This window comes from Serinus canaria, chromosome 1 (assembly GCF_022539315.1).
Source record: "Serinus canaria isolate serCan28SL12 chromosome 1, serCan2020, whole genome shotgun sequence".
Lineage (NCBI taxonomy): Eukaryota > Metazoa > Chordata > Aves > Passeriformes > Fringillidae > Serinus > Serinus canaria.
In genome coordinates, this window is record NC_066313.1 from 41468812 (window position 1) to 41492755 (window position 23944).

The 23944-nt window shown below is 38.8% G+C and overlaps 1 protein-coding gene across 2 annotated transcripts in view; it reads right to left on the reverse strand.

The window, feature by feature from the left end:
• ALKBH8 (alkB homolog 8, tRNA methyltransferase) overlaps nt 1-23944 on the reverse strand; it is a 51128-nt gene that overhangs the window by 24814 nt on the left and 2370 nt on the right. The window contains exons 2-8 of one of the 2 annotated variants that reach the window (XM_050980963.1): nt 23219-23355; nt 22309-22386; nt 20136-20376; nt 18965-19096; nt 17994-18089; nt 16540-16644; nt 13040-13110 (exon numbers count right to left, since the gene is read on the reverse strand). In XM_050980963.1, the coding sequence (XP_050836920.1) occupies nt 13040-13110; nt 16540-16644; nt 17994-18089; nt 18965-19096; nt 20136-20376; nt 22309-22377 (714 nt within the window). In that variant the 5' untranslated portion in view covers nt 22378-22386; nt 23219-23355. Of the gene's footprint in view, nt 1-13039; nt 13111-16539; nt 16645-17993; nt 18090-18964; nt 19097-20135; nt 20377-22245; nt 22387-23218; nt 23356-23944 lie in introns of both variants that reach the window. The other variant, XM_050980956.1, reaches the window with a different exon arrangement.

Sequence of the window (23944 nt, forward strand, 5' to 3'; positions counted from 1 at the left end):
GACGAAACATACTCTAAAGCTAAAAAAAGTACAATGTGGAATGCTTCTCAAGTCTCTGACATTATTTACTGAATTTTCAGAGAGCAAAGACAGATTATCAGCCTACATAACAGTTTCCCACATGTAAAACAGATGAAAAAGAATGTCTACTTCAAAGACAGCTGAGAGATTTAAAGCCCACACACAGAGCTTGAACAACACAGTGGGGCTCTATGCAGAGACAAGAGCCTGCTGGCTCACAGAGGACCAAGGCGATTAATTGGTAACATACAGCACCTTTCACTGCAAAAGCCATGCTAAATTCCAAAATTCGTGATTCAAAAAATGCTGAATTTTCAAAGGAAAGCAATTAGGATTATCTTTCCTGAATAATCCACACCATAGGAAATTTACCTTATGTAATATATGCAGATATTTACATCATGTCTCATGTACATACTCTGGCCATACTTCAGAAAAAGAGTGCCGCATTGACAATCGTGACGGTAACTATTTCAGTACTGCCTTTCTCAAAAATCTCACAACACATGTGCAGGCCTCTCCCATATCAAATCTATACCAAAGCATACCATCTCTTGCTAAACTTATTTATCCACTTAGGCACTATGATGATGTTACTCAGATGCTTAATATACTTCCTAGGCTTTCTTTCTTCAAAAGTTGTATTCAATTTTCCATCTATGCAACATGTTACTATCTTCCTGAATTCTCTGTGTCATTTTAAGTATCTATGAATTTCTTTCTCTTGATCAAACTCTAGCATATAAGTGTTTAAAAAATATTTCAATATATGGACAGCACTTCATTCTTTTATACCTGAAGTCTCACCTTGTTACGATTTTCTTGGTATGCCCATGGAGTTGAATGCATCCACCAGTATCTCTGCTAGTTATTCTGTATGCCACTGACTCCATGATATAAATTCCTATATTGTCTTACCTCTCTCTAAAAGATTCATGTAGTGCAGAAGAAGAAAAAAACTATTGTAATTTTCAAGCTAACCACAGTTGGATGGAGGAGCTTCTAATCCTCTGCAGGCACTGTCACAGCTAGTAGGAATATACACCACTCTCCTTTGGTACCCAGGGATTCATCTCTGGAGGTTCACCAATACCAAGTCATTACAAATTATCAGTCACCTCACTAAGCTGGATGCCAGCTCCTTGTGATGTCCAGCAAGGTGGCTGCTCTGCCCAGCCCTGGAAGAGGTTGGGATGCTGGTGGTACTTATGGCACCATCCCACAAACTTCTGCTCAAGCTGACTCCTTGTTTCAAAAGCCTTTAAACATGTCAGTTCCTACTGCTCTAAAAGTATCAAGTTTCTTTTGTATGTCAGGACATTACCTGTGGTCTTTGTACCTTCCCAGATAATTATCTGTGTTAAAACTCCATGTTGTATATTAGACTCATATATAAAAGGCTTTCAATCCCTACAGTAAAAGGCAATAGTTGCATTACCACTGTTCCCCCCTCTCTCTTCCCCAACAGGTATAAATGTCTCCTTTCTGGGAAGTGCTACCTAACCCAAGCATAAAACCTTGATCTCCTTTTGTGAATCCAGAGTAAGAGAGTCAGTCAAGTTCCCAACAAGAACATTTCATCTTCATCCTTTAATAAACTGCCTCCCTCACTCTTAGCTTAAACTCTTAGTACACAGAAAGCAAGAGGCTAATGCTGTTAGTCTTCATTTAATTTCTTTTACTGACTTAGCCTCCTCTGCAGTATTTTCCCATTTTTTCAGTCATACATCTTCCCTCACACATCCATGGGTGCTACTACACTGACATACAGGGAATTGCATCCAACTATACCAGGGCAGAATGTGACTGAAATGCACCAATTCATTAATCTCCCTTTGCAAATGAAAGGAAATTTCTAAGGTTTTGCATCTCTTGCTTTCTAATAAAGTACAGCTCAATGGAAGAGCACAAGAGGTCTCCTACACATCCTGACCCTGATGGCCTCCAGAGGGCCCAGTCTGTTAAGATGTAAAGCCCAGACATCTTAAGAAAGCAGTTCTGTGTCCTCAATTACATCTCCTCAGACTTGCACTTAATGTGCAACTCTATGTCCTGAAAGCAAATAATCCTTATTTTCATGTCTAATACTGTACCAAATGTCCACCAAGAAACCACTGAACAAGTCCTTAAACACAGACATGGCTGTTCTATAATAAGCACAAATTTATATGCAAGTATGATATTTAGAGGATCCTAATATTTAGGATATTTAGAGGATCCTAAATGGATGTGTATGGTAGCACATGGTCTATATGATGCTGTGGCGTATCTGTAATTCTTCCACACATTTAGAAAAGTCCAAGATTTTTTCAATATCTAAGTAGACAGGGGAACATGTCAGCATTCAAAAAGCACCCCTCACCTTTCTAAACCATTGATTGCTTACCAATATCTGTGGAAATACACAATTCTCACGTTACTGAGGTTGCAAATACACATACCAGGACTCCCTTCAACTATAATTTTACATCCATTCCACGCTATGTGTACATTTATCATCCTGTCGTCAACCTTTACAGGCTTTAATTGCAAGTTTGCTACAGCAGAAGCAGTGTGAGGAACAATGAATAAAGCCTCCATGCTATATAAACAATAATTGATACTGCAAAAACCAGGCTTTGCCTGAGTAATAATGCCAAACATGGAATAATACCTGACAGGTAAGTGTAATGTATAGAAAAGAAGACCTGAAATATTTACATTCAAAGTGTAGACTCATACCACAGACCCACCAGCTCTTCTAAAATAGCCCAAGTCCTTGCAGGTTCAGTGTATTTCAAGGCATGGGTAAAACATGCTGCATGTTCATTATCCTACAATGTGGAAAACCATCTTCCCTCACTCTCTACAAACACTGGGATTGTTCATGAAACCTTACTCTCCTCTGAAGGTCTCAGCTTTCTGCTTGCAGTGCTGCAGTAAAGGAATTCAGGCTTACTTTAAGGCTAGGGTGGAAATAGGCAAATCAGTTCAAGATTAAGATATACATTTGGCCTTAGATTTTAAAAACATTTGGCCTTAGATTTTAAAACAACCCATTAAAAACCCATGAAACCTATGAAATGAAACAAGAGATGTCTAACCCAGCACAAGCTGAATTACCCCATAGGAGGGACTGACTCAATCCCCATTGATTACAGAGGAGCTCAGGCATGCAGTGCACAGGTACACACCTACTCATAAACACTACAATTTCAGTCTTAATCCTGGACTAAATACCATTGACTACAAGTTATTTCATAAGGTATCCATGTATGGATTCAGCAGATGATTCAACTCTGTTTAAAAGAGTTCTGCTTTAATTAAAACCTCTCCCTGCACTATTATCATCACTAAAATCTTGGCCCCTATATACTGAGAAAGTAGCACGGAAACAGTGTGGTGCTGAATACCTGTAATTCAAAGGGATGAAATAATTAATTTATGCCCTCATAGTCTGAAACAGGTCAGCTAGTCCTTCTCATACCTCCATATAACAGCTGTCCCAGAGATCACTACAATAAAAGAGAACTGCAAGAATACAAAATATGCAAACAGGGCCTTCCCAAACTAGTTCTTGCATCATATCTCATAAGGGCTGACAAGACATGGTTTTTCATCTATTGCTATAGAAACTACCATATGGCCTGTTTCCTAATCCTCTACATCTTCACTGTAAAAGGGAAATCTACTGAGGAGCAAAGATCTGGGTATGAATTTAAAGAAATTGCTTACATACATTAAGAAACTTCGTTCCTTAGCAATCAAAAGCATATAACCTTCAACCCTCCCCCCCCACCCAAAAAAAAAAACCAAACCAAAAAAACCCAAACAAAACCCAAAGAACTAATGAAAGCCAATGAAAGCCATTTTCTTAGTTAACGTTGTCTTCAGTGGCCATAAGGCATAATTCAAGACACTGCATGACACAAAGGCACTTCTTTAAAATAAATTTAGAAGAAGAAAATTGTTTCATCAATTATTCAACTGCTACATTTCACCCCACAGAGCTCCCACACATCTGACATATACATGTTATTTTAGAACAGGGAAAACACATTCTGAAATTTGGATAGGAAGTATTCCAACACTGCTGATTTTCATCATAAACAACGTCATCTCTTTCTTCTGTCATTCCCTCTATCTGCTTCATTAGCACAATGACTGTCTTCTCATAATGCAGCCAAAGTTACACAAAAGGGCTCTAACCAGGGCCTCAACATCTGGCCCTGCATTTACAACCGACTGCATGAACACACGCAGGCAGTAACAGGAAGGGCAGGAAGAACAAAAACACTTCCCAAGGAACTGGGAAATGTCCACTTTTCTGCTTTCTGCTGCACCATCAGCCTTGGTTTCCTCCAACCATTCCTCTGCTGCCCCAGCAAACAGACCAGGGTTTTCCCTGCACAGCCTCTGGGCAGCACTAATAGGCTGCCTGCCTGCTTGCTTCTCTGCTAAGGGCACAACTCTCCCACTGACAGAATCATTCTGCCAAGTGTATCAGCATCACAGGCCTGACAGCTCCAGCACACTTTAACTGCTCAAAACTGCCAGCTCCTCAGCAAAAGTTTAACTCTAACGCAACAAGAGCTCTGTCGAGAAAGCCCTCTCAAACATAACTGGTAAGAAAAACAGAAACAGAACATTACAGCATGCAAAATACTCAGATTTGTAAAGACAGTATAAATGCAGACAGACTTCAAACCCCATGTGCTACCACTTATTGCTATTACAAATTCCTGTCCAAAGTCAAGAGAGACAATACACCACAGCAGGAGCTCAACAAGTTAAGCTTGTTTCTTTGCTTACAGGCTACTTGTGATTATTATTATTGACTGACTAGGCATTTCTACATGAAATTTGCCACAGTCCTAAAATAGGCTCCTATGACAATAGAGATGACATGAACAGCTAATGAAATTGGATTTTCTTATTGAATTCCAAAACTGAAGTACAGCTGAAATGCAACAGCTAAAGATAACTTTTTAATGCACCACTTCAGCCTGTTTGCTGTTAACTGGTAGCAGACACCAGGATTCCATTTCACACAGCAAGTACTGACCTCCTAAAAATAACATGGGGAACTAAAGTAACTTCCACTGATGAACCTCTTGATAAAACAAAAAATCCTTTAAAAAAATGAAGAAATTAGTAACTACTGAAAAGCAACACAGAGGTTTCTATTAAAAAAATTAACTATATTTCAAGAATGACAACTCAAAACCTGAATCAAAAACAATTTCAGCTGTAAAAATACCAGTTGAAATGTAAATTCATATGCTCTGTTAGTTTTCACAGAATCATAGAATAGCTTGGTTTGGAAGTGACCTTCAAGAGCATCTAGCTCTAAATCCCCTGCCAGGGGCAGGGACACATTCCTCTACACCAGCTCAAAGCACCATCCAGCATGGCCTTGAACCCTTCCATGGGTTCAACCATACCAATGGGGCATTCACAACTCACAATGTCTCACCAGCCTCATGGTAAAGAATTTTTCCCCTAATATCTCATCTGAATCTCCCCCCTTTCAGTATCCCTTACTCCACTTCAAAGCATTCAAACCATTTCAAACCATTACTTTACATTTGGTCACTACACTCCCCGATAAGGAATCCCTGTCCAACTTTTCTGTAGGCCCTTTTTAAGTACTGGAAAATTCCTCAATCCTCTCTTCTTTAGGTTGAACAATCCCAACTTTCTCACCCTGTCTTCACAGCAGAAGCTCCAGCTCTCTTAGCAATTTCATAATCCCCCTCTAAACTGTCTGCAAAAGGTCCTTTTCCTGCTTAGTTTGGCAGCCCCAGAGCTGGATGCAGAACTCCAAGAGGGGTCTCATGAGAGCAGAGTAGAGGGGGAAAATCCCCGCTCTCAACCTGTTAACCATACTGCTTTTAATGGTCTCCTATCTAATGCTTCTTTTCTTTTATTACAATAAATTTTTTTTTCCACTGGAATAAATAGAAACTTTGTATTTAAACAGTTAATTCATCTCACCACCACGGAAGAATGATTCACTACCATAGTGAAGGATACATAGAAGGCATGAAGTGCAAAAGAGAAAAAAAAAAAAAGGTTTTAATTTAAAATGAGTAGTACTGTATACTGTAATACAATGTTTTGCCAAGATTGTTACCTATCTACATTTTTCCTACAACATGAAAAACAATTAGAAATATGTATCAATAGCTATGGAATAGCAAGACACTTTTTAGAGAGTACATTTGCTTCCACTGAAAAATTCAGTATCTGTATTTGTGTGTCACAGTAGCGCCTTAACAGCCAGACGTCTGAGAATTGAAAATGAAATGGTGCTGCCTCAGCATACAAAATAAGCACACTACAAAAACAGCAAATAGCCTGGAGACAGCAAGTTCTGTTAAAACAGAATCAAGTTGGTAAAGGAATTAAGCAGAAGCTTTCCTTCATTACTTAGCAGTTATGACCCCAATTAGAAAATCTCAAGCCCTACTGCAGACTGCAAACATTTTAGAAAGCATTTCAGTCACAGTAAGCGTTCTCTCACAATCACAAAAAAATAACTGGAACCATATGATATTTCTTATAGCATCTCAATGTATTTTTCTATGTGATATTGAATGGATTTCATTTTCAAATTCTTCCTAATTGCCGTTTCTTGTATCTCTCTTTCCACATTCACTTTGGATACACTGCCCAGAGGAGTTCAGGAGACAAAGAGAACATTCTTCCCACAAGCCTTTCTCAACACTAAACAGCTCAAACAAAATACAGGATGCTAAAAAGAACAACCAACTGACTGTGAAGAAAGCAAACTGGTAAGAACCAGGAAAAGCCACAGCTCTGCCTTCCCCCTCAGTAGCCAAAATAATGGACCATGAACAGGAAACAAAACCATTACAGAGAATGGAGTAAAGCAACTTCCCGCTCTAGCAGACCCAGGAGAAATAGCTCAGCAAGTCACAGCACATTCTGCACATTCAGCAATCAAAACCACAGGGTGCCTTCCCTCCTCAGCACTGAAGTAGGAGCTCCTGGGCTTTGCATAGTGGGGAACAGCTTTATGGAAAGGTATGGGGTATGATAGTTTCCTCCTTCTGTGGAGAGAAAGGCAGGCTGGTACAAATCTAACAGAAGGGAGACAGGAGACCAACCTTTTCAGAGTTATTTACCTGGTATTGGCCCACTCACAGTAAATACCCAGCCTCAGACAAAGAGGCAGATGGAAACTGTAATGTCTCACCAATTTGAAAGAGAAGCAAAAAATAATATTTTTACATACAAAGCTTTGAAATATGGCTCTGTCATAGCTTAGCTTTGATTTTGTTCTTCCCAAGTAGCTGAGGAGATACGAGAGAAAGCAACATCTCCACACTGCTGTCCTGTTTCTTCACAAATTACTGCCATACAGCTTCTAGAGAAATAATGCTACCAAATCATTGTTCTGGGGGTAATTCTGACCAAACCAGAATGCTCTTCTTGTGCCATATCAATGCAAATTGAAATTGGTTAGCAGATTCCTACAGCACTTGGGAAACAAATGCTCATCTACATTAATTGCACACAGTAGGTGCCTTGCTCTCGTTACTCTTGGTTAAAACAGGAGTTAGCCTATCAACAACCAAGGAGTTTTTTTACTGCAGGACAGGTTCCCTCCAAACAGTTTACATGAAAGCTGGGCTTTCAGGATTCTTTCAAGGCTTAAAATAACTCATCAGGTGGAAACATCAGCAGTATATGTTGGTATCTGTGAACAGAATCTTTATGCAAATGCAGAAGACACGTCCAGCACAGAAATAAAAACTCAGAACAGAATGTTTCACCTTTCCCAAAAGAGGCAGTTAGGCTGCTATAAGTATTCCCACAAAGGGGCTGCAGGCTTTGTTGCTTATCTCAGAGGGCATATTTCAATGTTCAATTACATCAAAGGAAGTTTTCCCTTGATTTTGGTGGTTCTTGTATCTCATCCAAGCTCAGTGACAGTCAACCATGGCATGACATGGACAGAAACAAACACACAGGACATATCTATAAAAAGCAAATGCAAACAGAAGAGACAGATTCATGAAGCTTGATGCATTTAACTTGCAGTGCTCAGCACACCTTCCACTTGGAGGGGCTTCTCATTAGTTTTCAAAAGTGAAATACCACTTTAAATGGGACAAACCAACTAAACTTGGCATACAATTATAAATTATGTCCATTTGGATTTCCAGCTAAAACCACTGCAAGTTGCCATTCTTCAAGAACCAATAAAATCCATGACTGTAAGACATGTTTCTTGAGTTGCTCCTGTCTTACAGACTGGAAAAGCACATTACTGAGCTTTAGGAATCCTACCTCATCTGAACAAACTTCTAAACTCAGTATTAGGTTGTAGTGATTAAAATTAGTATCTTCCATTTGGGTTCAGAGACAATTTGATCCTGCCAATACAATCTCTTTTTAAGTAGTGATGACTATTGCTACTATTGCACCCACTACCATCATCCTGCCAACACAGAGATAAAAACTTTGGTATAGCCACTTCCATAGTAATTCTTTAAATAGGTAAGATGCTTTCTGCCTTCCCTTACAAGAAAAATAAAGCAATATATATGTAAACAGCAAATTAAACTGAATTAGCAATTAACCAAGATAAGCAGAGCACGCACTGGATCACACAGCAATACCTAGTGCCTGTCTATCTTATTAAAACTCATGCAAGACACAAAACAGCTGCTAACTGTCAAAGGCTGGGTACAGTCTAGACTTCCTAAAGGCTTCTCATAAAATCTCTCAGCTATTACAGAAACAGCTGCTGCTATACCAGCCCCAGGTTTCTGTTTGTTAGCCAAGACAGATTGGAAATAGATCAACAGGTAAGAAGCAAAAGTGCCAGAAAAAGGGTCAATTATCAGACAGAGATGAGTAGAAGCAGCATACCTCATTCTATCAGTTCTAGAATGACCATACTCAAAGGTTGTTCAAAAGGTCTGGTGAAGCTTTTCTTTGAAACATTGCTCTGCTTTCAAGACTTTAAGAGACTCACACGTTTTCTTTATAGATCAAAGTACTTAAGATCCACAGGCTAAGAGATGATGAATGTGTTCAGATGAACAGAAGCTAGGCAGAGGTCAAGGATGATCTGTACACAAGGCCCGCTCTTTAACCCAGAGCCACAAATCTGGCTGATATCCCTAAAGCTTTCCTTCCTCAGTCATTAGGTCAGGGCCTAGACAGAGCATCACAGCAGTTCTGTGTTTGTACAAGCCTTTTTCCAGCTGAAAGCACAGGAAGCAGAGTAAGGCAAGGAAAAACAGAGCTAAGGAGAAGAAGAAGAGAATGACAAGCCTGGGGGCTGCATCTTAGGAAAATGGGACACAGCAACATAAATCAGGATATTGTGCCAAACCAACATCCCTTTGGAGTAAACTGTGACGGTGCTTTGCTGTCTGACACAGTGGGTGTCCCACAGCAGCCTCAGACACAGCAGGGCAGAGCTGATGAGGAGGGACTACAGAGTGTTGGTAACTTTAGATTGGGAGTAAGATCTGCAGCCAGGAAGGGAGAACTCTTCTATGGGTTGGGTATGTTCATAGTACTACTTAGCTCTTAATAGAAATGCTAACTCTGTATTTCTAAAATTTTAATGAATCAAGGCTTACACAGCAGCATATAAAATGGCAAATTAGGAAAACTGGAAAAAAAGAAATCTCAATATTGATCAAGCTCCTGCGGCAAACGTACAAAAAGAAATTCAACACAGGTTAAAATTAGGATTCTTTTGAGACAGCTGCAAACCTGGCCAGGCTTCTGATGAAATACTGTAAAACTGCATATCTTTAGAGACACCAAATGGAGGCACTGAAAATAACACCTAACTGAAATAAAACCAAAATTCTCAACAGAAAGGACCAATCCCTGTTTTGCAGTACTTTGTTCAAATTTATGGATACAGAACAGGATTTGCCATTAAGTTTAATAAAAGACTGTTCACCTAAATTTACCACATTGCCTTGACTTTCCTAGTATGACAATTTCTGAATAAAAAAAAGCTGCATTCAATGACAGAGCATTGAAACTGATATTCATTTATAACTTCAGTGTATCAACTGATATAAAGACAGGGTGAATGTGGTGATTTATAAAATGCAATTACAAGCCCACAGGACACTCTAAAAGTCTCATTTTATTCTGCAGTTTCCCAGGAGATAGCACAGAAATGAGTTATAAACAGGAAAGATTAGCCTGAGACCCCCACTTTTCCTGAAGTATTATAGGACAAGACAAATCACCTCACACTGCTTTGGGTTCTAACTATTCAGTGGTTTTTATAAGCTAGGCAGAAGTGCAAAGCAATAATGAGATTTTCCTCCTTCAAAACAAGTTGAATCCAAAATGGAAACTCCTCAAAACACGATGGATTGCACCGACCAGGGCCACCACCTGGCCACTCTGTGCCCCTTGATAAAGTTGCTTCATGAGACTGAGATAGGAAAGGATCTCACACCTACATTTCCACCTCATTTCATACAGGCTTAAGAACCTGGATTGCTGTAGATTATCTGATGCAAGACAAATGCAGCGTTGTGAAGAATCATGCCTTTATTTCGCAAGATTATTTATATTTAAAATAAATATACATGCCAATAACTATTCCTTTTTCAACATAAATCAGATTTGCAAAAACAAATTAAATATCACTAGTGGGCTGCCCTTGGGATTGATACCAGGGCTAGTGACCTGGATGATGGGACAGAGCACACATTCAGCACATTTGCAGATAAAATAAAACTAGAAGTGGCTGATATCCGATGGTTGTGCCACCATTCAGAAGGATCTGGACAGGCTGGACAACTGCTGCCAACAGGAACCTCATGAAGTTCTACAAACAGAAGTGCCAAGTCCTGCACCTGGTCAGTAATTATTCCATGTATTTTTACACACTGGCAACTGATGAGCTAGAAAGCAGCTCTGCCAAAAATGACCTTGAGATCCTGGTGACAAGAAACTGAACATGAGCCACAAATGTACTCTTGGAAAAAAAAATTCAACAGCATCCTGGGTTACATTAGGAAGAGCACTCAGCTGGTAAGAGGAGATGATCCTTCCTCACTGATCAGCCCTGGTGAGAGGGTATCTTGTGTACTCTGTCCAGCAGTGGAACTGGACTGGGCTTCCCACTACAAGAACACCATGGACTTATTGAAGCAAGTCCAGGGCAGGGCCATAAAGATTATTAAGGAATATTTTTACATAACAGGATGCTGAGAGAGTTGAGACTGACCAGCCTGGACAAGGGATGGCTAAGGGTCAAGGAAGATGGCTCTTATTAATGTGTGTAAATAAATGACAGGAAGGAATGAAGAAGGAGCCAGATTCTTCCTAACAATGTACATCAACAGGACAAGAAACAATGGACAAAATTTAAATCCCATGCAATTCCATCAGAACACAAAGAAACAGTTAGGATTTTTACTGTGACAGAAGTCAAATACTACAAAATATTGCCTACAGAGGTGCTGCAGTCTCCATCTGCATAAACATTCAAAACACAACCAGACAGAGTCTTGGACAACCTGACCCTACTTAAGGAAGAGCTTGGGCTACATGACCTTAAGAGATTCCATCCAACCTAAACAGTTCTGTGGGCATGTGAAGATGATACAAAAAGTTTGAGAATCTGCGGTGATAACTAAGTCACCAGGCTAGGAGGGTCTTAGTGTTGAGTCCTCTGTCCTGCCAGACTTCTTTTTCATAAGCCAAAGCATTTATTGTATTTATTAATTATCACAATCTGTCTAACTCAGATCCTGGAGGGACAAGCATATAAGCAATTGAAAGAAATGCTCTTTCCATTACTCAGTATAATGAGGCATTCTACTTCCTTTTTTTCCTCTGAAGTGTCTGCCAATTTCCAAAATAGAATACAGAACCAGCTGGGTTGCAAGGTTATTTCTTTATGGCACTTTTTATTTAAATGTGTGCATTTACTGTTGCAGAGAACAAAGAAAGGACAAGACATATGGCTTTATGCATGTTTTCCACCACATTGCAGCCTGATGTATTCAGGTAGGAAAAAACACCTTACCGTGAGAAAAAAAAAGAGAAGAGAAAGACACCAAATGTTGATGCTGTATGTGTAAGTCCAATTATTCATTAATAGAGTGTATAAATTTTGCCTCTGGTAAGATTTAATGGGAATAGAGAAGGGGGCTTCACTCCTAAAATAGGTAAATCACAATTACTGCAACTGATAATTTCATTTTAATATCAGATGAAGAGCTAAGTGTACAAAACCACAAAGCAATCATAAAAATTTGTAGAAGAAGTAGAAAGAAAAACTATAAACAAAAGAGCATTTCATGGGCCATTGGCTTGTTTAACTACATCTGTGTTTTGACTGCCTGCACCTGAAAAGTGTATTTATGGTCCATTAGGAAAAGGCACTGAAATTTGTGAGAAACCTAACAGGCTGTAATCCAATGCCTGTGCCTGAAATATCTAGAAATGGTCCAAGTCTGGCTGTGTCCCTGGTTGAAATGTACACACTCCAACCTTTTACAGCTTCAAAATGCTCCATGCAGACCACTTCCCAGAAAGATTTGTATTTTTCATGTGATTAAAATCACTGTGCTTTTGGCCATCTCTGAGACCATCAAGGTCTCAGGTATGCTGAGGTATGCTGCAATGGTGTTACATCAATGAAGTAAGAGAGCATCTGTGCCAGAGTCAGCCAATTCACTGGAATAGAAAGGATAAGAAAGCCCAGGGCTGCAGTACTAAGGCAGAATATATGAAATTAAAGCATGAAATAAAGATGAAGGAAGGTCAATGGAGACCTGAATGCCAAGATTTAAAAATCATTGTATCAATGATCTTTCAATCATTGTATCAATCAATCTTCTAGTGGCAACATCATATTGCAGCTACTTATTTAATTAGCATATCACACCACCTTTCATACTTGATATTAAGTTCGGATGAATGTGAACAGACACCATGGAAAATCAAATTATTAATATGAAAATGGAACTTCTCAGTAAAGCATCAGACCACATGCAAACATCAAGTTTACCTCAGCTCCCAAACTGAGAGAGATTATTTCATCTTCAAAAGCAGAATGTGTATCAGTATGAGGGGGGATTCCTGTTAAAAACAAACAAACAAACAAACAACAAAAAAGTGAATACAAAAATTATAATAATAACAACAACAGTAATGGAGTGCTATCTCCATTACTCTATTTCTATGGCTGTCCATATGGAAAACTGGGATGTATTGTTGAACAAACAAAACTTACCATAAACAAGGGAACTGCCTTCCAATTTGGGGCAATAGTCTTACACCCAGATTAGATGGACACAATTAACCTAAGTGCCTTGTATAAGCAGTAGAACTACCTAGAAGATAGTTCAGGTTACTCCAAGGCCTTGCTCATTCCTGGATGACTCCCTGATGCAGAGAGAAGCTTGAGCACTTGGCTCTCTTTGCAGACAGTTTAGCCCTTAGCAGCAACAGTTAGGTTACCTATGGTGCTTTTGGGCTTTAGTTCATCCATGATAATATATTTCTTCCTCACTCCCTTCACAGAGGAGTAATTTTAGATCTCTCTATTTCCTAAGCAAATGACTGCATTAAGAATTTCAGCTGCAGCATTAGGACCTGCTACCTCAGAGGCAGGCACTGTTAGGATGAAGTCTGCCTCTGCTTTGCACTTCCTAGGCAAAGCAACACCACTGCTAGGCTAACCCCTGGGTAATACATCTGTTAGTGTGTGTTTGAGTACACAGACATAACTGAGAATTGCCAAAAGGACAGTCATTTTTAAAGGTTTGTTTAGATTTTTCTTCCATATCTGCTAATTGGAAAGAAACTGCCAATCCCTGCAGCTTGTGTCACACATTTTAATGCCAACAGCAGTGTGCATGCCACAGCAAGATCTCACCACATGGTGGGGAACGGCAGTCAGCAGTGAGCAAGGGAGAACAGCAGACAGCTTGGGAGAGCTGCAACTGCACCTTCCTCTGATCCACTGCAGGCCAAGGCAGGCAGTCATTCCTATACCACCCAAACTGAAACAGTTTTATTTGTTTATTAAAAATTCTACCCAAGTTCATTTTGGGCTCTGTACAGAATTTATCAGTTGAAGACAATTTTTTCTGAAGTGTCAGTCAGCTCTATAAAGCACCCTTATTATACAGCAGATTTTACATCCAGATGTAAATATTCTGAATTCCATTAGTTGCAGCAAAAATAGAACAAGCATTTTATGAGACCAACATTTATTCTGACAGAAAAATTGGTGAGACTTGAAAACCAAGGACAGATAGACACCTGTTTGCTACGGCTCACAATTTTGCCTCGGTACAAAGCACTGAGCCTCTGCTTCAAGAGGCACACTGAAGTCTGTGCAATTCACTGAGCAGCAGGAGAAAACTGACAGCTCTCCACACTGCCACCAGTAATTCAACGAAGACCACACTGACCCACACACCTTATTTATTCTATCTTATGTGTGGCCTCTCCAGCTTAGATACTCATAAGTGACTTTCTAAAATTTCAAGTATAATTTCCAGTGAAAAAAACGGCTCAAAACCAAGATGCAGGCAGTATTAATCTGACTGCACTCTCTGCTCATTTATATCCTAATGATTTGCACTTTAGAAAGGGTATTTTTTCCTTGGGATTGGTTTTTGTTTGATTTTTCAAAAAAACCTGCTTCCACTCTTGATAGAAATCTACAATCCTAACTAATTTCCTCAGATGTCCCAGCTAGAAGTACAAAACTGTATCAATTTAGCAGATTGTCAGATACACAAACAAATAGGATCAGCTTTTCAGACCCCTGTTCAGCAGACACTGTAATAGCTGCCAGACATTAATTCTGAGAGTAAAGCTAAGGACAAATGAGATACTCACCCTGGAAAGCAAGCCAGATACTTAACCTTGATGACTAAGCTTAGCAAAAAGTACAGCACGTGATTTGTTCCCTAGAAGTGTGATTAGAAGCTTGTTTTTCTTCAGTAGTCTCCAGTTTGGAAAAAAATATAAAAATACAGTAATTCCTTACTGCTAGGATAAGGGAACACTGCTTACTTCATACTTAAGACTCCATATATCACATGCACTAACATTATATCGTATGTACTAACAGCAGGAGAGTCTCCATTTCTTGGAGAAGAAATTACAGGAAGCAACACAAGTTTGGAGTAAAAAAAAACCCACTTAACTAGAAGACCAAATATGACTATTTATGCCTCTATCTTTTTATAGTTATTTTTTAAATCATGGCTTTGGACTCAAACACCACCATTTTCTGTAACAGTGATATCAAAAACTGCACTTCTAAATCTAAGTTCCCATGTGCAGAAACCAGTGCATGTCCGATTGGCTGTGTGTCTCTGTCGGACATGCGTAGGTTGGTTCGCGTAGGACAGTTCGCAGGCAACCCGCGTTGAACAGACGAGTCTGGACTCCTCTATAGTTCAGTCTTCAGGTTGTTTATTAAAGCTTATCTCTAAGGTTTTTGTTCTGCCCAGCCGAGATCTGACCAGCAAGGCAGCCACAAGCACTCTCCCTCCCTTTAGGGCGGTCGCACATTCTTATACTGATAATTACGTATATGATATTTACAATTTTTCTCCAATACCCATCACCTTTATTAAACAGTGCACCTTTAGCATGAACCAATCTAAAATGCACACATCACAGAGAAGATGGATGACAAGAAGAAGGAGAAAAGCCACGAGGTCGGGCCTGAATCCTCCATCTTGCCTCCATTAGACCCCCCTGTACCAAAATCCTAAAACCTACACTCTATTCTATAAAAACACCTGCCCTACACCATTCAAACCTCAGAAACCTCCAGACCCTCATGCTTCGATAGCACGACCCTTGAAGGGTCAAAATCAAGCCACCAGGTGCTTGATTTTGACCTGTTCCTACACCATTCCACAGTCAGATGCTACACTCTACTGCTTTTTTGTGAAGTTGTACTGGTTTGGCTGTTATGTAGCTCATCTGCTCCACAGGCGCCTGTAGAGTGCTATACTTTGGATTTGTGATGAAAACAGTGCAGGTAATACAGGGATGTTTTACCTCTTTCTAAGCAGTGCTTACACAGCTTCAAGGTCTTTTATGGTTCTCATGCTCCCTCACCAGCAAGTCAGCTGGGGGTGCACAAGAAGCTGGGAGGGCACACAGCTGGGACAAATGACCCCATGTGACCAAGAGAATATTCCATATGATCATATGACATCGTGATCAGTAATAACACAAAGGGTGAAGTTTACCATGGATGTCATTACTCAGGGACTAAACACTGATTGGCCAGTAGCTGAGGATTTTTTCCTTTTGCATCACTCGTCTTCCTTTGTTTTGTTTGCCTTGTTTTTTAAACTTACTAAACTGTCCTGATCTCAAGCCATGAGTATTCCTCACTTTTATCTTCCAATTCTCTCCTCTACCTCAGTGAGGGGAGGGAGCAAGCAGCTGCATGGTGTTTAGTTACTTACCAGGGTTAAACTACTATATAAAATAAAGGGTTCAACATTTTTGAGGGACAAATTAACTTACCTTGTCCAGGTTCATACTGATTTACAGTCAGTTGATCAGGTTTATGTTTGATATATCCCTGCTTTAAGCACTTCTCCAAGAATGGGCTGCAAATTTCAGGAAGACCTAGTTATAGAAAGAGAACTGTAAACAAGACAGGACAGCTTTTTACAATAAATATAACTAGGAAAATACATAGAAGTAGCTTCATATACATGCAAGTCCATCCTTAATGATGATTATTCTGCATCTGCTGCTAACACACACATCAGAACTTGGGGCCTACTCTTCAAGTCCAATATTTTTGAAGGTCTTGAAATTACAAAGGCCACTCTTCCAAGGCCTCTGCATTCAGAAACAGATTACTCCTTACAAATGCAAACTGTAGGATCTCTACACATAAATAAAACCACATCAAATCAGAGGGAAGGTTTTTACCAATTACAATAAAAAAGTTGCAGTCAAGGAGCAAAATTATTATGCAGAGTCAGTTGTGCAGAGAGCTCTTGAAAAAATTTATTCCCTGGAAATCTGTTACTGAATTAGATTAAATATCACAAAAAAATCTGCTGAAGTTAAGCTGGTCTTGAAACAGGAATGGAAGGCATAGTCCTCCACTGAAGCTTTGGTTTGCTATTTTACCTGAGGACTTGATTGAAAAATTCTGCTGAAGGTAACACCAATAAACATGCTACTGCTATCCCTTCCATGAATCTACTGATTTTTATTCTTGTTTTCTCCCAAGAAGTATTTATGCTTTTCTGACACACAAGATAGTCTGTGAGACTAGAAAACAATTCACATATCAATCCTCTTACAATGATATAGCTTCACAGTTAAAATCTTCAGATAACCAGAATCCTTCTGTTGCATGCTACATCTACCCCAGTACACATGCACCACCTTAAACACCTTCAAGTTTTACAGGAATTTAACTCTCCTATTTTGCTATTTTTAAATCTAAGTCTATAAGATGACTCACTTGCTTTGCTCTGACTCACAGCTTTCAACTCCCAATATGAGTTATTGAAACCTTTACTAAATTGCTTTCAGAGCAAAGGAAATTTTATTTCAGTGTGCATCCAGCAAGTTTCAAACTGGTCGAGATAAATATATACAGCAACATACGTCACAACCCCCAGATAAATTAATAAGCAATTTGTAACACATAATTGTTTTATGGAACAAAAAGCTAAAAAGGAATGACAATTACAAACCCAGAAGCCTTATTTGACCAGAGCTCAACAAAGGGCAGTAACCTCTGGCTCCAAGTGACTGGACAACAAGCTTAAAGCACTAACAATAATTTGGAATGAATCTTGAAATTCAAAAGCACTTTTCTGTGTGCTTAAGATACAGCAAAGGCTGTCCTTTAACCAGACTCTCACAGCCATTACTCAGCAAGGCTTAAAGGCTCTATATAATGGTTCAAACATCAGTGCAAAATAAGCACAGTTTAATAGGAAAGTTCTCACCTCCAGGTAATGGTTTGTCTTTATCAACATTATTGTTATCATAGCGAAACTCATATCCAAAATGCTTTACTCTTCTATGCTTTAAAGTCTTCTGGGCTGTAAAAACACATCATTTTAAATAAGATTAGACTACATAAAAACTATATGAAACATTGCAGGCAATTTACCATGTTTCCCTATTCCATACTACCTGTTAAGCCTAAACATTATTTAATTAGCAGTCAAAACACTATATGTGACCCTTGTCCTTCAAGCACACACTTCTGCTTATTATCTCTTGTAATTCATCAAGCATCACATTCACTGCTGTTTTGAGTCAAAGGGATGATGTTTTTGTATATGCAAGAAGCAGGGAATACAAATTTTTTTCAGCCATGCTTAATGCATCTTTTTCTTGCCCTGATCTTTGAATTCACACCTGACGAATACCCTACAGATACATCAACATCCATCACTCTCATTAATCACCAAGCTACACATTAGCTAAGGTCAGCATAACCTTTTGTGTTGCTCCACGGAACAAATTTACACAGGAACTCTGAAGTGATTTCCAAGAATTCATTTACTGAAGGATTTAACTCCAAAAGCTCAAGTGAAAGCATCCAGAATGTATGCCTCACTAAGGTCTTTTTTTACATAAAAGAATACACAGCTCTTCAGTTGGACATCAAATTACAAACACTCCTGTGCCTGGCACAAGACACATAAAAAAAGACTTCAATTGTCTCTGGATGAAGGTTTGCTATTCAAGTAAATCCATTCTAGCATATCAATTCAGATCACTTGTCCCAAGGAACTGATCACTTGCAGTGTAAGACCTAATTTCTAAAATGCTAAGAGCAACCACAGAATCACTTCTGACAATACATTTCCCAATATGTAGACTTCCTGTAACCTGAAACTTTTTCCTTTTATGCAGGAAAAACCAGCATAAAAGCACAGAATGTCTGGATTCCTATAGTTGTACCCACCATTCTGAGTATCTTCATCTGCTTTCCAGTCAATACTTTCCAACATCCTCCTTTCCTCCTCTGGAGAAATAATGTTTTCAATTACCATTAAGCCTGGAGGCAAGCTTGTAGGAACAGCATTTTGCAGGGAAACTGAGGTATATGAAAAAAAGAGAATTTTGTCACTCTTTAGAGAAAATAAAACCTGTGTTCCCTATGGAGATATAATTACTTTGTATGAGAATATAGCACTAATGTAGTTTAGTGATACAATGGAGCCATCACTGTGGTCTTATTTGGAGAAAGAATGATCCCTTTTTGTCATGAAAAAAACAGGCTTGAGTTCTACATCATTCCAGCTCTTTCTAAAAATTTTACTGCATAAGATGAACAAGACTTTACAGTATTCAAACACAAAGCTGCTTGTGGTTTTCCTGTAAAAATAATGGTAAACAGAATTTCCCAATCACTTCAGGTTCTACCTGAATTTCATTTTAATTCTGTAGAATTGTAGTGATTTACCATATCAGCACCTTCTACAGACAGAGTACTCTGTAATCAAATAAGTACAAATATGGAGTACAGAACAATACCTAGGTGAAAGTAAAACATCATTGATGTTGGCACATTCAGTTTGCTTTCCTAAGAGCTCAAAAAAAGCTATTTGCTAGCAGAATGTACAGACGGACACCAGGAACCCTTTTTGCTAGACACTATGAAGGCTCACAGAAAGAGCTACAGTTCTTGTAGTAAATAGCTTATAACCAGCCAAAAAAAGAAAAGAAATGGGGGGAAGGGGGAAAAAAGACAGAAATTTAATTGTGCATATTTTGTTTCTTGGAGCTAGGATAGAGATTGTAAGATTAGGATCACACAAGAAATCCAATGATCTGCCCAGAGATTCTCCAGGCTGCTTAATCACAAAACCTCCATGTACTGAATGATCAGGAAATTACTCAAATCTTTTTTTCCCTTTTGCTTCCAAGTAATAGAATTGAAATTTGAGTATCTTAACCTGGATCACAAGGAGCAAAGATTACTTTATGTCCTGAATCTCAGATTCTAGCTTTCACTCTCTGCATCTGCTTATGAAAACTAGTGTGCTTTTACCTGTATTTACAACCCAAGAAGTAAAAGGAAAGGGAAGCAGTATACAGGAAGCTGGATATATAGGAAAGCAGAAAAACTGTACCTTTTTCCACAAAATTAATATATAGAACAATGTTTTGGCCACAGTCTTCTAATGTTTCTTCCTTTCCATTAAGGGCATTAAAGGCTTTCTTGGCTTCTTCTGCTGTTCTGTATTTCACAAATGAGTATGGTTTATTTGGTGGCATTAAGACTGTTTCCATTGCTCCATATTCTTCTAGTATTCTGAGCAATTGCTGTCTACTCATCCCATTACCAAGACCAGCATTGGCAATAACCAGGCTCTAATTGAAAAAGAATTAAAAAACAAAACAAAAATGATTAGTGACTATTGTCGGTTCATTTGAAACTAACATTTTACCAAGAGAACAGCACTATAAAAAAAAATTTAAACCCATGAGTCCTCTTTTATGTATTCTGCACAAGATGTTTACATTTCCATGAGCCTGTTATACAAGGCTAATGCAACCTTTGCTTGCCCAGCACACAGTGTGGCTGAAAGCCTTGCAAGCTCTATCAGAAACACCTCCTCAGTTAATGCACGCTTTGAAGTGGCATGTGTGACAAGTGTACTGCAAGCAAACAGTGGCACTGGCACACATAATTTTGGTGGTTTCTGGAACAGCTGGGAAAAATGTTCAATTAATTCAAACAACAGCATTTCACTTCTCTAAAAAAACAGAAAATGAGGTTTAGAACCAAAGAGGAGGGTTATTAAAAAAAAATTACATACTGAGTACTGCTGTGATTATGCCTATTGTGAAGGCTCTGTTAACATCTGTTCTAAGCTCTGCATCAGGCTGTCTGCCAAGGATCATATTTTCCAAGATTTACCTCGTTATTAATTACTGCTATTTTCTGGAATGTTATTGATGGAGAGACCCATGTGTGTGAAGGACATGCAGAGGTTCAAACCACTCCTTTCACACTTAATCTACAAAGGCCCCACTACACAACTGCTGCAGCACATGCAGCAACTGATGATGTTAATTCAGAGATAGTCAGACTATTGCACAAAGCCTGGAAGTATTTTCTATATTCCTGACACAAATTTACCACTAGCACTATGAGTTTGTTTCACATTTCGCTTATTCAAATGTTCTGTCACCAATAAGGACCTTGCTGGAGCACAAAATTACTCTTTGGATAGATTAGATGGATAGTTTGGTACCTTGGACAGTTTCAAGAGGAATAAGTCCCAAATTACAGACCCATTTCCAAGCAACACAAGAAAGACATAGTCTTTGTACTTAAGAGTTTACAATATAAAAAAGATTGCTGAGTCATTAACATCTGTCCATGTGGTTTGAAATCTGAGCAAAAATTAAACCAAATGTTATTAAAAAAAGGAAAAAGATCTAACTGATGTTTCCATATTTGAATGGGAAGAATTTTCAGGATCAGGATGAACAAGCATAGGGAAATGATACTGCTCTACAGTGTTTCAAGCCATTTGTATTCCCTCATAAATGAGAGAGTGAAATTAGAAACTCTACCTTCCCTGTCTGCAAGTTCCTGTCACTTTTTGCTACATCACTATCTCACAGGCCATTCTCTGATCTGCTGTAACTCCACTACAAATTTGTAGCACAGAACACTACAAATCAAAAATCCAAGTAGCTTTCTGCTAGGTCTCTTTTCTTCAAGGAAAGAGAAAGCTGTCTCCATTTAAACAGCTGCAAGTCAGCCAACCAGCTCAACTCCCACAGAACCACAACCTTAATAAAAACAAGACGGAAAAGATTTCCAAGATAGACATGTTTTTAATGGGGAGCTTAGATGAGACAAATTACACTTGACAGAGAGCTATGGAAGATATAAAGGTACAAAAGTTAAAAGCCTGAGGAAAAAAAAAGAAAACACAGAGATAGAGAAGAAAAGTTTATCTACTTCGATAGCATTTCCAATGCTTCTTCCTCCTCCTTAACCCAAGTAACTACTGCTCCAGGTTAAAAATAAACCTTATCCAAAGGCCATAGTCTCTCCATAGACCCTGAACTGCTGAAGTACAGTTCTGCTCTGAAATCAAAGAAGCACAGAAAACCCTCAATCACAGGAACTCCATTTTTTAAAACTGCACTTTACACAAGGCACATGTGAGAAGAGAACACAGATAAGCAGCATTTTAACACTACCATCAAAATCACAACTACCTGTGTTGCATGGGAGACACACTTTATGCCCTCATGTCTCATCAACGTATGCTGAGCTCTGACCTGCTTCCTCAACACCTTCTTCTTCATTTTCTGGACTTTCAAATGATCTTCACTGGTTCTAGCTTCCATACTGGTGTTCTGGAAAACAGAAATAGCAACACACAGTAAGTGTCCTGCTGAAAAGGATCTTCCCCAAAAATAAAGATTTAAAAGATTGCTATAATGGTTGATTTCATTTCCCCATTTTTCTCTTCCTCTTCACTCCTGTATTCACAGTATAATTAGATCCATTTGTGGGTTTTAACCTGTCTGCCCCTCCTGTTTTCATACAGCAATTTCAGCTGATTTCCTTTTCTCTACCGTCTCTCCAGAGCAGAAAATGAGAAAAAAATTTTGTGTGGAACTGCCATGAGATTCACATTGTCTCAGCTTTTTAGTTATTCTCATGCCTCACCAAATGCTTCAGTTGGAGCTGAAATGTTTGGCTCTTTTTACCTAACTGCAACTAAGTGTGACATTTGGCCAAACTTGCCTTTCTTGAGAGTAGAAAAATGTGTGCAGTACTTATCTGTCCTAGAGCAAGCAACTAGGAAGTTCCCCACATCACCCAAAGTTAATGGAAGTCACATTTCTGTTGTGTGAAGAAACAGAAAACTCTGTACATATATATAAATATATATATTTCTTAACTACTGAATTTCATGGCAACACAGAATTTACCAACCAATGAGTACTTAAAGGTCAATGGCATTCTCCGGGTTTTGCTGCATCTTTTGCCATTTTTGGTCTAACACTACATTGAGATCATACAGTACCTTCCCATGTTTCTTTGAGCCTACATTCTTTTCCTTTCTTTTTTCTACTTCCTTAAAATTCAAGGGACCAGTCCAGATCTCATGCAAGACACAGCTCCCAGACATTGATGCAGTTTGATTTTGACTTTATCTCTCCCCATAACACAACCCCTTACCTGTATTTTAGAGGTATCTTCTCTTCTTTGCCAAAAATCCTCCTAACAATATAGCTGGACAATCCAACTGCAGCTGTCTGTCCTATTCCATGCTTTTAACATCACTGACGAAACAACAATCCTTCCATCTTCTCTTCCTGTCAAAAAATGGTTTTGTTTCAGTTATTTTTAAGGGAAAAAAACAAAACAAAACTAGGTTAATCACCCCTATATGTAATTATTTAACTCTGTCAACTGCCCCAACAGTCACTCATCCACTTGCATGCCTTCTGGCTTGCATGACTGCAGAGGTGCTTCCCAATACCTAAAGTGCAGACACACCCATGATAATATGACAATGTACCACAAAAAATGGTAAAGGTAAAAAACCCCCTCATATTAGTATTAGCTGCAAGTTTGTGTTGAATGACTTAGCAAAAAATTTTGTTTTAAACAAGCACTGATATGCTAGTAAAATTGTTATAAAATATTGACAATAGCTCAAAACAGTTCAAAGTAAGATTCTTCACTTAATCAGCAGTGTTAAATAAAGAGACCAATGGTCCTCTTAACCTTCATTAGTTAAATAACGATCCAAAAAATCTCAAACTTGCTTAAACCAAAAAAAGAAAGCACAGTGAGACACACACACACACACACAATAAAAAAAAGAAACCAAAAAATCCCCAAAAATCACTAAAAAACAACACCCAAAGGCATAAGATAATTAGAAGCCAAGATAGCTGA